The 13,130-nt window shown below is 44.8% G+C and overlaps 1 protein-coding gene across 1 annotated transcript in view; it reads right to left on the reverse strand.

Annotated features, from left to right (window-relative positions):
* The window catches only part of LOC115180200 (protein O-mannosyl-transferase TMTC1), a gene marked incomplete in the record, with an annotated part of 72,013 nt that extends 61,067 nt beyond the window's left edge, over window positions 1–10,946 (reverse strand). The window contains 2 exon segments of the mRNA XM_029742094.1: window positions 3,967–4,144; window positions 10,522–10,946. Coding sequence (XP_029597954.1) covers window positions 3,967–4,144; window positions 10,522–10,814 — 471 coding nt within the window.
* Window positions 10,947–13,130: the final 2,184 nt, after the last annotated feature.

Consider the following 13,130-nt stretch of genomic DNA (forward strand, 5'->3'; position numbering starts at 1 on the left):
ACACACCCTGCCCCCTGGAATTGTCTAATGGGACATTTGGTACTGATTTACATTGTGTGTGTGTGTGTGTGTGTGTGTGTGTGTGTGTGTGTGTGTGTGTGTGTGTGTGTGTGTGTGTGTGTATTAGCTCTCTCTCTCTCTCATGAGGCACGGCGTGAGGCGAGAGGGTTCCTCATGACTGGAACTGGGGATTTGAGTACTCTATCCTGATCGCACACATGCCTACTACAGTAAAGTACTACCTTACCACACACCCCTACTAGAGTAAAGTACTACCTTACCACACACCTCTACTACAGTAAAGTACTACCTCACCACACACCTCTACTACAGTAAAGTACTACCTCACCACACACCCCTACTACAGTAAAGTACTACCCTACCACACACCCCTACTACAGTAAAGTACTACCTTACCACACCCCCCTACTACAGTAAAGTACTACCTTACCACACCCCCCACTACAGTAAAGTACTACCCTACCACACACCCCTACTACAGTAAAGTACTACCTTACCACACCCCCCTACTACAGTAAAGTACTACCCTACCACACACCCCTACTACAGTAAAGTACTACCCCACCACACACCCCTACTACAGTAAAGTACTACCTTACCACACCCCCCTACTACAGTAAAGTACTACCCTACCACACACCCCTACTACAGTAAAGTACTACCCCACCACACACCTCTACTACAGTAAAGTACTACCTCACCACACACCTCTACTACAGTAAAGTACTACCTCACCACACATCCCTACTACAGTAAAGTACTACCTCACCACACACCCCTACTACAGTAAAGTACTACCTTACCACACCCCCCTACTACAGTAAAGTACTACCTCACCACACACCTCTACTACAGTCAAGTACTACCTCACCACACACCTCTACTACAGTCAAGTACTACCTCACCACACACCTCTACTACAGTCAAGTACTACCTTACCACACACCTCTACTACAGTCAAGTACTACCTTACCACACCCCCCTACTACAGTAAAGTACTACCTCACCACACACCCCTACTACAGTAAAGTACTACCTCACCACACACCTCTACTACAGTCAAGTACTACCTCACCACACACCCCTACTACAGTAAAGTACTACCTCACCACACACCCCTACTACAGTAAAGTACTACCTCACCACACACCTCTACTACAGTAAAGTACTACCTCACCACACACCTCTACTACAGTAAAGTACTACCTTACCACACTACCTTACCACACACCCCTACTACAATAAAGTACTACCTTACCACACCCCTCACTACAGTAAAGTACTACCTTACCACACACCCCTACTACAGTAAAGTACTACCTCACCACACACCTCTACTACAGTAAAGTACTACCTCACCACACACCTCTACTACAGTAAAGTACTACCTCACCACACACCCCTACTACAGTAAAGTACTACCTCACCACACACCCTACTACAGTAAAGTACTACCTTACCACACCCCCCTACTACAGTCAAGTACTACCTCACCACACACCTCTACTACAGTCAAGTACTACCTCACCACACACCTCTACTACAGTCAAGTACTACCTTACCACACACCCCTACTACAGTAAAGTACTACCACACCACACACCCCTACTACAGTAAAGTACTACTTCACCACACACCTCTACTACAGTAAAGTACTACCTCACCACACACCTCTACTACAGTAAAGTACTACCTCACCACACACCTCTACTACAGTAAAGTACTACCACACCACACACCTCTACTACAGTAAAGTACTACCTCACCACACACCTCTACTACAGTAAAGTACTACCTCACCACACATCCCTACTACAGTAAAGTACTACCTTACCACACATCCCTACTACAGTAGTCAGTAATTAGCCTTGTCCAAGCCAGAACGGCCTGAGCCCATCCTGTTTCTGTAGCGTGAGGCAGCTTGATGTACAAGTACACCCCCTGGGCAGGACGCTAGTCAGTACCATACTAATCCTCTTTAACCCAGCACCAAACATGTCCATAAACCTATAGTGATATACGGTACCTCTGACAGTGGTGACAGTGATACACTGATCTGTCTCGAACGGACACAAAGGGGTTTCAATGATAGCTATTGTGTTGACCAGAGCTGCTGTAATGGTAAGTATGGCTCTCCCACCTCTCCACTGCTGTCTCCTGGCCTGGTCCACACACACTGGGATGTCTTCACTGGAACACACACACACACACACACACACACACACACACACACTAGCCAATTACATCATTTTGCAGGAATTTGAACACAGCTGCCCCACTCTAAAATCTACACGTGGAGTAGAATATACAGCCCAAGGACACACACTCTCTCTCTCTCAGGTCTGCAAAATAAGGATTTTCTCAATAACATGGTTTAAAAAGTCAGGAGAAAAATGACTCTATCTACAGTATGGCATCCCTCACCTCTGTCTGGCCTGTCTTTTCCCTACAGCTAAGACACTCAACAACATGCACTTCGCCATGCCAACCATGTGGGTGCCTAAGTGGACAGCGAGACACACAGACGGCCAGCGGGATCCCCACATGACCTGACCAGTCTGTTTCAGCAGCCGCCATTGAGAAGAGAGGAGAGTGGGATGAATGGAGGGCTTTCAGCCTTGAACAGCACCTCCATTCACTGGCTGCAGATCTGAATGACTGCATCTTTATGGCGGCCATATTGGATAGGGAGACAGGGACTGTGTGATGCCAGGAGCTTCACGGGGAGGGTGGATGAGGGATAGGCCACTTTTTAATCTCTGTCTGATTGTGGTGTTTGTGTGTGTGTGTGTGTCCCTCCTCATCAGTATAAGGGAAGTGACCTCCAGCTGGTCCCCCGGCTAATGACGTAACCGGTTTACTGCACTGAGTTCATCAGACTCTGGCAACACTGGCACAGTCACTCACTGCAGAGACACAGCACTGCCAAAGACCTGCCACTACACAGCCCCGGCATCAGCCCCAGCCCTCAGAATGACTGACTACTTACTGCATGACTGCCTGGCAGACTGACACCGGGTGGAAATGGGACTGGGACTGAAGCTCCTGAAAAACCTATGCTAGGGAGGCTAGTGCTGGTATGAGCTAGGAAGCTAAAGACTCATTTGAGTGGCTGTGGATGTGGACAGGGTTATGAGCTGGAGGTTGGTCCATGATTAGTTTATGGTTGAGGGAGAAGGTTGGGCGGTGAAGCCTGGGCTGAAGCTGGCACTGGGGCCAGATGGAAGGATGAAGGGAACTGTAGGGTCAACACTAGAGAGACTAAGGCTGATTAGGATGCTAGACACAGACTGGGAGTAGTCTCTCTCTCTCTCTCTCTCTCTCTCTCTCTCTCTCTCTCTCTCTCTCTCTCTCTCTCTCTCTCTCTCTCTCTCTCTCTCTCTCTCTCTCTCTCTCTCTCTCTCTCTTTTCATCTCTCTCTCTCTGTCTCTCTCTAGAGCTCTAACTTTAACACATCAGCCTTTCTTCTTCTTTCACCTGTGAGAATTAATTATAATTCGCCTCCACACAGGATTTTCTATCCATTTCCCAAATTGTAAAAATTGCCTCGCTACTTTTGAAACATTCAAAACTAAACTCATGGAGCTGGAACTGCAATATGAAAACGGGAAGGTTGCCTTTTCCCAGACTCGTTGAACAGGGACCTGATTCCCCAGTAGCGAGACGAGTGAGTGAGAGCCCTGAGCTCGTCTCACACGTGAAGGCAGAGTCACAGATTGCCAGGTCAGTGGAAGACCGCATGTGTCACAAGGTCGTGCTCCTCTACAGTATGTGAAGGAATCCATGTCATTGGTCTGACATGTGAGGGAGGAGTCATTGAGAAGAAGCATGTCTGCTAGAGGGGGTCGTGTGTGTGTGTGTGTGTGTGTGTGTGTGTGTGTGTGTGTGTGTGTGTGTGTGTGTGTGTGTGTGTGTGTGTGTGTGTGTGTGTGTGTGCATACTCACAGCCTCAGTGTGTATGGGGTGCACAGCGAAGAGGAGGGCGGTGAGGAAGGCCAGGCGGGGGTCGTCGAACACGCAACGATCACACGTGTGCATGAGCAGACAGGTCACGGCACAGTGAAGACACACGTTGACCACATGGAAGTAGAGAGGGGTCATTCCACCCAGGAGGATGTTCAATCTGATAGAGAGAGAGATTGTAATCACCATTTTGCCATCATAATTACAGAGAAAGGAAACTGTAGGATATGAAACATTCGCTGCTGATGTATCACAGCCACACTGTGTCGGGAACTGTGACCCTCCTTTACAGTTGCCACCATCACCAATGACTACAGTCCAATCACAGCTGGGGTCAATTCCATTCGACCTTAGTCAATTAAATTCAGGACGGGTATCTAACTTAAGGTAATTACATGAATTGAATACAATTAAATTCATTTTGGTTGAGGATATTCCCTTCCCTTAGTTGCCAGCTTTTTGATGGTGTAATAAGGCTGAGATAAGCAATTTGGAATCTTCATATAATATATCTTATATATTAGTCTGTTCAAATGACATTTTTCCCCCGCCCACACGCAGTTATAACACAATAGTAAGATCTCCATTACACACCCAGGTACCGAAAACCATTAGTTCTGGTTGTATAAAAACATTTCTCCATGAGATTGTAATTACGCCCTCGTATATTAAGCGATTCCTCCCCCGTCTCAGAGTAGAGCAGAATCCCAAACCCAAACCTCCATTATGAATTCAATTACAGCACTACACCATCTCTGTAAAACAGCCTGTTTCTCTCATCATTAAACAGTCTGCACAGTCTGACTCCTAATGCTGAAGAAACCCAGACATTTCCAGGATGAAAGACTTGGAGAATCCGAATTTCAGAATTTAACTAGACAGAAGGGAATCTGAAGAGAACATAACATGGGTTTTAATGGGGGAAAAGACAGTAGAGCTGATTACCATACCTAAGCGATAACGGGGACGCCTCATAAAAGCCATTGTCCAATCCATTAAGTGATGATGAAAAGCAGGCTCCACCCCTCCTATATCCTGTGTTACATCATAGATCATACATAGTGGATGTTGTAGGATGCCCTGGGGAGAGGGTATTAACCTGTGTATGCCAGCCCTTTGATGTGATCTTGTTATAGACCTTCTCAGTGAGTCATGGCGGATGTGCACTCTGTTATTAAAACTAATGCATTTCAATTAGAGACCAGAGACCGGACAATTTCCTGACAATGTGATCTGACCAGGAAAAACAAGGCCTTTCTTATAGCCTACGACTAGGATCTGGAGGCTTTCCACACCACATCCCCTGACCAGGAAAAACTCTAGGCCCACCACTGTATAGGTGTCATTTTTGTTTCACTGTTGCCTAGCTACAGCACTATAGTGCCTGTATTGTGATAGAAGAGAAGTGTTGAGCCGTGCAGGTAGAGTGGTTACACTGGTCAATGCTGAAACAGATAGGTCTCCAGCTCCCAAAGGACACAGTAACTGTCCCCAGGCAGCCTGGCTGTGTTGGAGGGGACAGGGGATATGACAGAGGCATCAGCAGGTTATGACGAGTGTCTTTACACTGTTGTACCATGTTAATACTATGTCCTCTGGGTGGGATTTGGGGGGGGGGGTGTGATCTCATAGCCTGTTTTCCTGTCATTCTCTGTTGTTATCCCCCTCTCTTTTCATCCCATTCACTTCCTCCCTCCCTCCTTCTCTATACCTCCTTATATCTCCCCCTCTCCCTTGGTCCCCTCCTGCTCTCTCCCCAAAGTCATCGTTCCATTAACAGGCTACTTTAGAGTGCTTCAGGGGTGTGTGTCCTTCACCTTGAGGACCGTCTCAGAGGCCCAACAGTGATCACTGACACAGAAACACACTGCTATACTGAGCACAGAGCCCCCACATGCACAGGTGTGGTGTATGTGTGCATGCGTCAGTGTGTGTGTGTGTATGAGGTGTGAGTCGCCGCGTGTCGAAATGACAGATATACCTAGCAGATCTTCAAGGACATGTGTGTTTCCATATGTACCACTGTCCCATATACTGTACATGTGTGTAAATAGTAGAGGTTGACCGATTAATCGGAATGGCCGATTAATTAGGGCCGATTACACGTTTTCATAACAATCGGTAATCGGTATTTTTGGCCACCAATTTGCTGATGTATTTTTTTTATTTTTTTTATACCTTTATTTAACTAGGCAAGTCAGATTAAAAACACATTCTTATTTTCAATGACGGCCTAGGAACGGGGGTTAACTGCCTTGTTCAGGGGGGATTCGGGGATTTGTTTTTGCAACCTTCCGGTTACTAGTCCAACGCTCTAACCACCTGCCTTACATTGCACGCCACGAGGAGCCTGCATGGCAGGCTGACTACCTGTTACGCGAGGGCAGCAAGAAGCCAAGGTAAGTTGCTAGCTAGCATTAAACTTATCTTATAAAAAACTATCAATCTTAACATAATCACTAGTTAACTACACATGGTTGATGATATTACTAGTTTATCTAACGTGTCCTGCGTTGCATATAATCGATGCGGTGCCTGTTAATATCTCATTGAATCACAGCCTACTTCGACAAACGGGTGTTGATTTAACAAGCGCATTTGCGAAAAAAGCACTGTCGTTGCACCAATGTACCTACCATAAACATCAATGCCTTTCTTTAAAACCAATACACAAGTATATATTTTTAAACCTGCATATTTAGTTAATATTGCCTGCTAACATGAAATTGTGTCACTTATCTTGCGTTCATTGCACGCAGTCAGGGTATATGCAACAGTTTGGGCCGCCTGGTTCGTTGCACACTAATTTGCCAGAATTTTACGTAATTATCAAATCAAATGTATTTATATAGCCCTTCTTACATCAGCTGATATCTCAAAGTGCTGTACAGAAACCCAGCCTAAAACCCCAAACAGCAAGCAATGCAGGTGACATAACATTGAAGGTTGTGCAATGTAACAGGAATATTTAGACTTATGGATGCCACCCGTTAGATAAAATACGGAACGGTTCCGTATTTCACTGAAAGAAAAAAACTTTTGTTTTCGAGATGATAGTTTCCGGATTCGACCATATTAATGACCTAAGGCTCGTATTTCTGTGTGTTTATTATATTATAATTAAGTCTATGATTTGATAGAGCAGTCTGACTGAGCGGTGGTAGGCACCAGCAGGCTCGTAAGCATTCATTCAAACAGCACTTTCGTGCGTTTTGCCAGCAGCTCTAAGCTGTGCTTCAAGCATTGCGCTGTTTATGACTTCAACATGGGTGGGTATAATTTGTGGAACGTTCCAACAGGAATCTATTCCAAAAACTTTGTAAATAACAAGGTTGCCAAAAAACAACGCATACAAAGTTGTTTAGCGGCAGAATAAGATACCGGGTAGGGAGTGGTCTATTTCATTGCGTTTTTCACTCATCACGTTTATTCCGAAAAATGTCTGTCCTCACTCTGGTTGCCTATGGACAAACATTAAGAATAAGCTACGTGGTGAGTTGATGCCTATTCGGCAGCTAGTTAGCTAGGTTTGTATGCGTTGCTACTTTGTATGCGTTGTTGTTTGGCAACCTTTTACTTTACGTTTTTTGGAACAGATTCCTGTTGGAACGTTCCAGAAATTATACCCACCCCTTCAAGCCTATCAACTCCCAAGATTAGGCTGGTGTAACCGATGTGAAATGGCTAGCTAGTTAGCGGGGTGCGCGCTAATAGCGTTTCAAACGTCACTCGCTCTGAGACTTGGAGTAGTTGTTCCCCTTGCTCTGCATGGGTAACGCTGCTTCGAGGGTGGCTGTTGTCGATGTGTTCCTGGTTCGAGCCCAGGTAGGAGCGAGGAGAGGGACGGAAGCTATACTGTTACACTGGCAATACTAAAGTGCCTATAAGAACATCCAATAGTCAAAGGTATATGAAATACAAATCGTATAGAGAGAAATAGTCCTATAATTCCTATAATAACTACAACCTAAAACTTCTTACCTGGGAATATTGAAGACTCATGTTAAAAGGAACCACCAGCTTTCATATGTTCTCATGTTCTGAGCAAGGCACTTAAACGTTAGCTTTCTTACATGGCACATATTGCACTTTTACTTTCTTCTCCCACACTTTGTTTTTGCATTATTTAAACCAAATTGAACATGTTTCATTATTTATTTGAGGCTAAATTGATTTTATTGTGGTATTATATTAAGTTAAAATAAGTGTTCATTCAGTATTGTTGTAATTGTCATTATTACAAATAAATAAATACAATTTTAAATTTTAAAAAATATTGACATTTTGGCTAAAAAAATAAAATAATTTAAAAAAAGAAATCGGCCGATTATTCGGTATCGGCTTTTTTGGTCCTCCAATAATCGGTATTGGTGTTGAAAAACCATAATCGGTCGACCTCTAGTAAATAGGCCCTTCTCCCATAATAATGAAGAATACACGCAAATGTGAGTCAGATTTGCCCAATTTAGTCTGAATCTAAAGAAAATACAGAGGAGACCAGACAAGGTACTGTAGTGTCACTGAGACACTGACAACTCCTCTCCTCCTTTCTCTCTGTGCCGTCACAAAGTATTAGACTATGGGCTTGAGACAGACAGACACGCGGGAGTAGCTTGTGTATGTGCGTGAACGTACACACCACAGAGAATGCATCTGGCCGGCTTTGGGCTATGTGTAGATGGAGATTCAGCTGCTTGGCTTGGCAGCAGTGTGTGGGTAACCAACTACAGAACCAGAAGGAGAGCGCTACACAACCAGATGCTCCATCCGCACAGCAGCCTTCCCTCTCCCCCTTAACCAGTGCACTAAGCATTCAGCACACACACAGCAGCCGACAACCTCTCTGTTGTCATAATCAGCATCACGCGTCTCCAGCTCTGAACGTGCCCTTTTCAAAGAGGGTGTTGATACCTACGCTCAACACTGAGGAATGTAGCGGAGAGAAAAATAACACTTATTTGACATTTATTTCCTGGCGCATTGTGCGGTGTCAGACGGTTCAGGCTCTGAGAAGAGGTCAGAGGATACAGCGTCAGAGTGACAGTGGAGACGATGTCTCACTAAGCAATCAAAGTATTAGAATAGATAAGTCCCATACATAGGATGGTGTGTGGGTGGGTGTGTATCCACAGCCCTGTGCAAAGAAAAAGCACAAAGCTTTACCAGGCAGAGAATGGGTCTGTCCTGTGGCTGTCTACCGCCTGATGCTTCATATTAGTATTCCACTTGTTTCATATCTATCGTCTATATTTAAACTTGACTGCCTGCTGTAGAAACCCAAGCACTTTGTGCCCTCACTGATTACATACAGACCTGCTGGACATGTTTATTATTATTATAACACTTCACTTCACCCTCTTTTGGGCAACCGAGTGGCACAGCGGTGCTAGAGGCGTCACTACAGACCCTGGTTCGATTCCAGGCTGTATCACAACCGGCCGTGATTGGGAGTCCCATTGGGCAGCGCACAATTGGCTCAGCGTCCTCCGGGTTAAGGGTTAGGCCATCATTGTAAATAAGAATTTGTTCTTAACTGACTTGCCTAGTTAAATCAGGGTTAATTATCAATCCTATGTGTGCTAGATAGAGACAGAGCCTACAGTTCTGTCAATTATCATTTTTCGTAGTTTTCATATCAACACATCTTTCAAATAGTCTGTAGTATGTTTTTCATACATCTGTGAAATCTGTGAACTATTCATGTTTCTGGTTGACTAATGCTTGCATTGAGAGCCAGACCCCTCCCGCGTACCATTGCGCTGCCTGTGACACGTCCTCTCCAGTGTGTGTGCCCGGAGATTAAATTGACACTGTCTGGAAAAGTTCCCTTGAACGACGACTGTTTGTTTAGTTGACAACAACATTCAACACTAATATCCCAAAATGTGGCCCGATCAATGTTCTGCAGGGTCAAACATATCCGCAAAATACATAGAAGTGAACGTTGAGTGCGAATTCAGGGACGCCACAGCAAGCAACAAGTGTGTAGGCAAAAAAACGGTCAACATCTGCCAGGTCCAGCTGTATTTCAACTCTAGGCTATTTGAAAATGTTTCAAGTTGCATTTCTGTAGCATATTCTAAGATCAAGGAGCACAAATAAAATAGGCTTTGCTTGCGAGTGAGCAGTGTTCATGGCACGCTTCAGCAAGTTTAGCTAACTGCGCAACCTGACCGCCGTATCAGTCTGATTATAACCCATTAGGCTAGGTACATGTTTGTGGTAGATACAGATGTGCGTCCTTCATAACCGCTGGCGATCGACCAAGCTCAACCCAGCTCAAAGCAAGAAGAAACCTACAGTAGGCTAGTCTATGACGTCAGCCTATTTCGGAGAACGGATACATGGTATTAATTGTATCGGATCACAAGTTGGATAGCTGACGAGGCCAGCGCATTTGTGGACATTGCCACCAACTTCAGGAACATTGTTTCTCATTCAAGCCCGAGACCAAGCTGTTCAAGTTAACTACTGAGACTTTGCAACCGATGCTGGGAAGATAACCACAGAGAGCTATAGGGGAGAGAGCGAACTTACTTGAAGGTGAGGATGCATAACGGTCTGTAGGACTTGTGGCTTGTGTTATCCGCCATCCTCTTGCCCCAAAAGTCGTTGGTGAAGATGTTCTGTAGGCTGGACCCGGGCCGGACGTCGGGGTTATTGCTGATAGCCCACACATCGTCGTGCACGAACTCCCCGTGCAGAGAGTTGCTATAGCACAGCGCGCACAGAGCCAGCAGCACCGCATGTCGACCTGCTCCTCTCCCCGCTTCTAACGGGACCGACAGGCGGAGCGGGCCAGGGGTCTTCTCTCGTCCGTGTACTGTCATGTCGGCCCTCGCCTGGCAACAAGCCGCTTGGGTCCGGGAAAAAGCCGGGGTGAGTGGGGAGCCATATCCGTTCCACTAGACAGGCAGGTAGCGACTGTGTTGCCTACTGTGGGCTGTGGGGACTGACTATGAAGCAGCCAGCGAAATGAGAAGCCTCCTCTTGACGCATGCGCACGGCGCAGTACGGTCCTTCCCGGAGCTGGAGAGATTCATTAGCACCACCTAGACCGAAAATCAATAGCGCGCGGCATACTGTTTCAGCCGATTGCTATGGCACCTACATGACCTTTATCTTTGGACTAGGCCAGTAATAAACTAATGATAGTCTAGGACGGGCCAGGCGGGGACGCGCTAATAGAGAGAGAGGGACATGCCCGTGTCCTGTCAGTCTGAGTGGGAGAGATGCGAAAACAAAGACCTTGTCTGTCTCTGTCCCCGAGCTCGAGGTCACTGACTCTTACCCTGCCAAGCGCGTTATTATACACCAAAAAATTAGGGTTTCAACAAGGGTTCTTCTAAGATCATCAAAGTTCTTCGAAGGACCTAAGGGTTCTTGGCACTGAAATGTGCCCCAAAAAGGTTATTCCAAGAACCCAATAGGAGGTGGCGTTCATCGAGGAACCTCCTTAGTTGGTGGGGGTTCTGGGGGTTCTGCCCAACTGAAACATTTGGATTTCGAAAAGGACAGCAGGATGATTTTTGTGCAAATCTTTCTAAAACAGAAAATGGACACAATCCAATGGATATCAATCAACAGAGGTAAGAATATGTATGCTATGAGAATATGTGGTATTGGGTGCAGATGACTGAACTGCTCACTTCTGTGTCTGTGTCAGCAGGTATCTGAACAATTTCTGAACAAAATCCAAGCTATGAATACTGTCATGTGCATGTTTTGTTAATCATCTGTATAATTACTATTTTTGGATTCCCAGACTTCACCCTCTCTACACCTCTGATGAATATAACAGGAAACGTGTTTGATCACCATGCACTGTTAAAATCATTCTGGCTGTGGATACGGAGAACATCAACACATGAACATCAACACACCAGAGGATATACCCATTGGACTTGGGGTTCTGCTGGGAGTCTCTCATATTTAAAGTTTTTATTCTGCTTTGCCACTAATAATAAACACTGAACAAAAATATTGTTTTATTGTTGTTATTGTTATGTGTATTATTAATAATAATAACAGGGGAGGGGAGGTAGTTCAATGTACCCCAAAAGGTTCTTCAAAAGGTTCTTTGAGGATCCATTAAAAGGGATTCTTGAAGAACCCGTTTAAAGGGTTCTTTGAAAAACGTATAGGGGTTCCCCCACAGTTTAAATTTGAAGAACTTCTAAAGGATACTCCAGGAATCTTTTCTTTTTATTAATAATAATATGCATAAGACAATAGTTTAGTTCTCAGTGTTTATTATGATTTTAGTGGCAAAGCAGAATAAAAACTTTAAATATGAGAGACTCCCAGCAGAACCCCAAGTCCAATGGGTATATCCTCTGGTGTGTTGATGTTCATGTGTTGATGTTCTCCGTATCCACAGCCAGAATGATTTATCAGTGCATGGTGATCAAACACGTTTCCTGTTATATTCATCAGAGGTGTAGAGAGGGTGAAGTCTGGGAATCCAAAAATAGTAATTATACAGATGATTAACAAACCATGCACATGACAGTATTCATAGCTTGGTTTTTATGGTGAATGTGAATGAAAGAAACAGTTTTATTAATGGTTTTCATACACATACCTTGTCCATAATGTAGAGGCCTATGGGATATTCATTGAAGAGGTAAGAAAGGAGGATGGTAAATGTGATCTGCATAACATACCAATGGACATACCTTTGCATGCCTCCTTGTCTGTATACCTGCCGACACAGACACAGTGAGTCATCTGCACCCAATACAGCTAGCCTTCAACATATTCTTATAGCCTACGTATTACCTCTGTTGATTGATATCCATTGGATTGTGTCCATTTTCTGTTTTAGAAATATTTGCACACATTTGAAAAGACAATATCAATTTAGATCATACAAGGGACAAACCTTACCTTAAATTGAGGAGATCGTTACATTTTTCAGTCAAGTGCCTGCACCTGCTGCCCTTTCAAATTCAAATCCAAATGTTTCAGTTGGGCAGTTAGGTTCCTGTAAGAACCCCCACCAACTAAGGAGGTTCCTGGATGAACACCACCTCCTATGGGGTTCTTGCAGGAACCTAACAGCCCAACTGTTATTGCCAAGAATCCTAAGGTTCTTCAAAAACCTTTGAGGATCATAGAACCCTTGTTGAACACCTCATTTTTAG

The sequence above is a fragment of the Salmo trutta genome, chromosome 40, assembly GCF_901001165.1.
Source record: "Salmo trutta chromosome 40, fSalTru1.1, whole genome shotgun sequence".
Classification (NCBI taxonomy): domain Eukaryota; kingdom Metazoa; phylum Chordata; class Actinopteri; order Salmoniformes; family Salmonidae; genus Salmo; species Salmo trutta.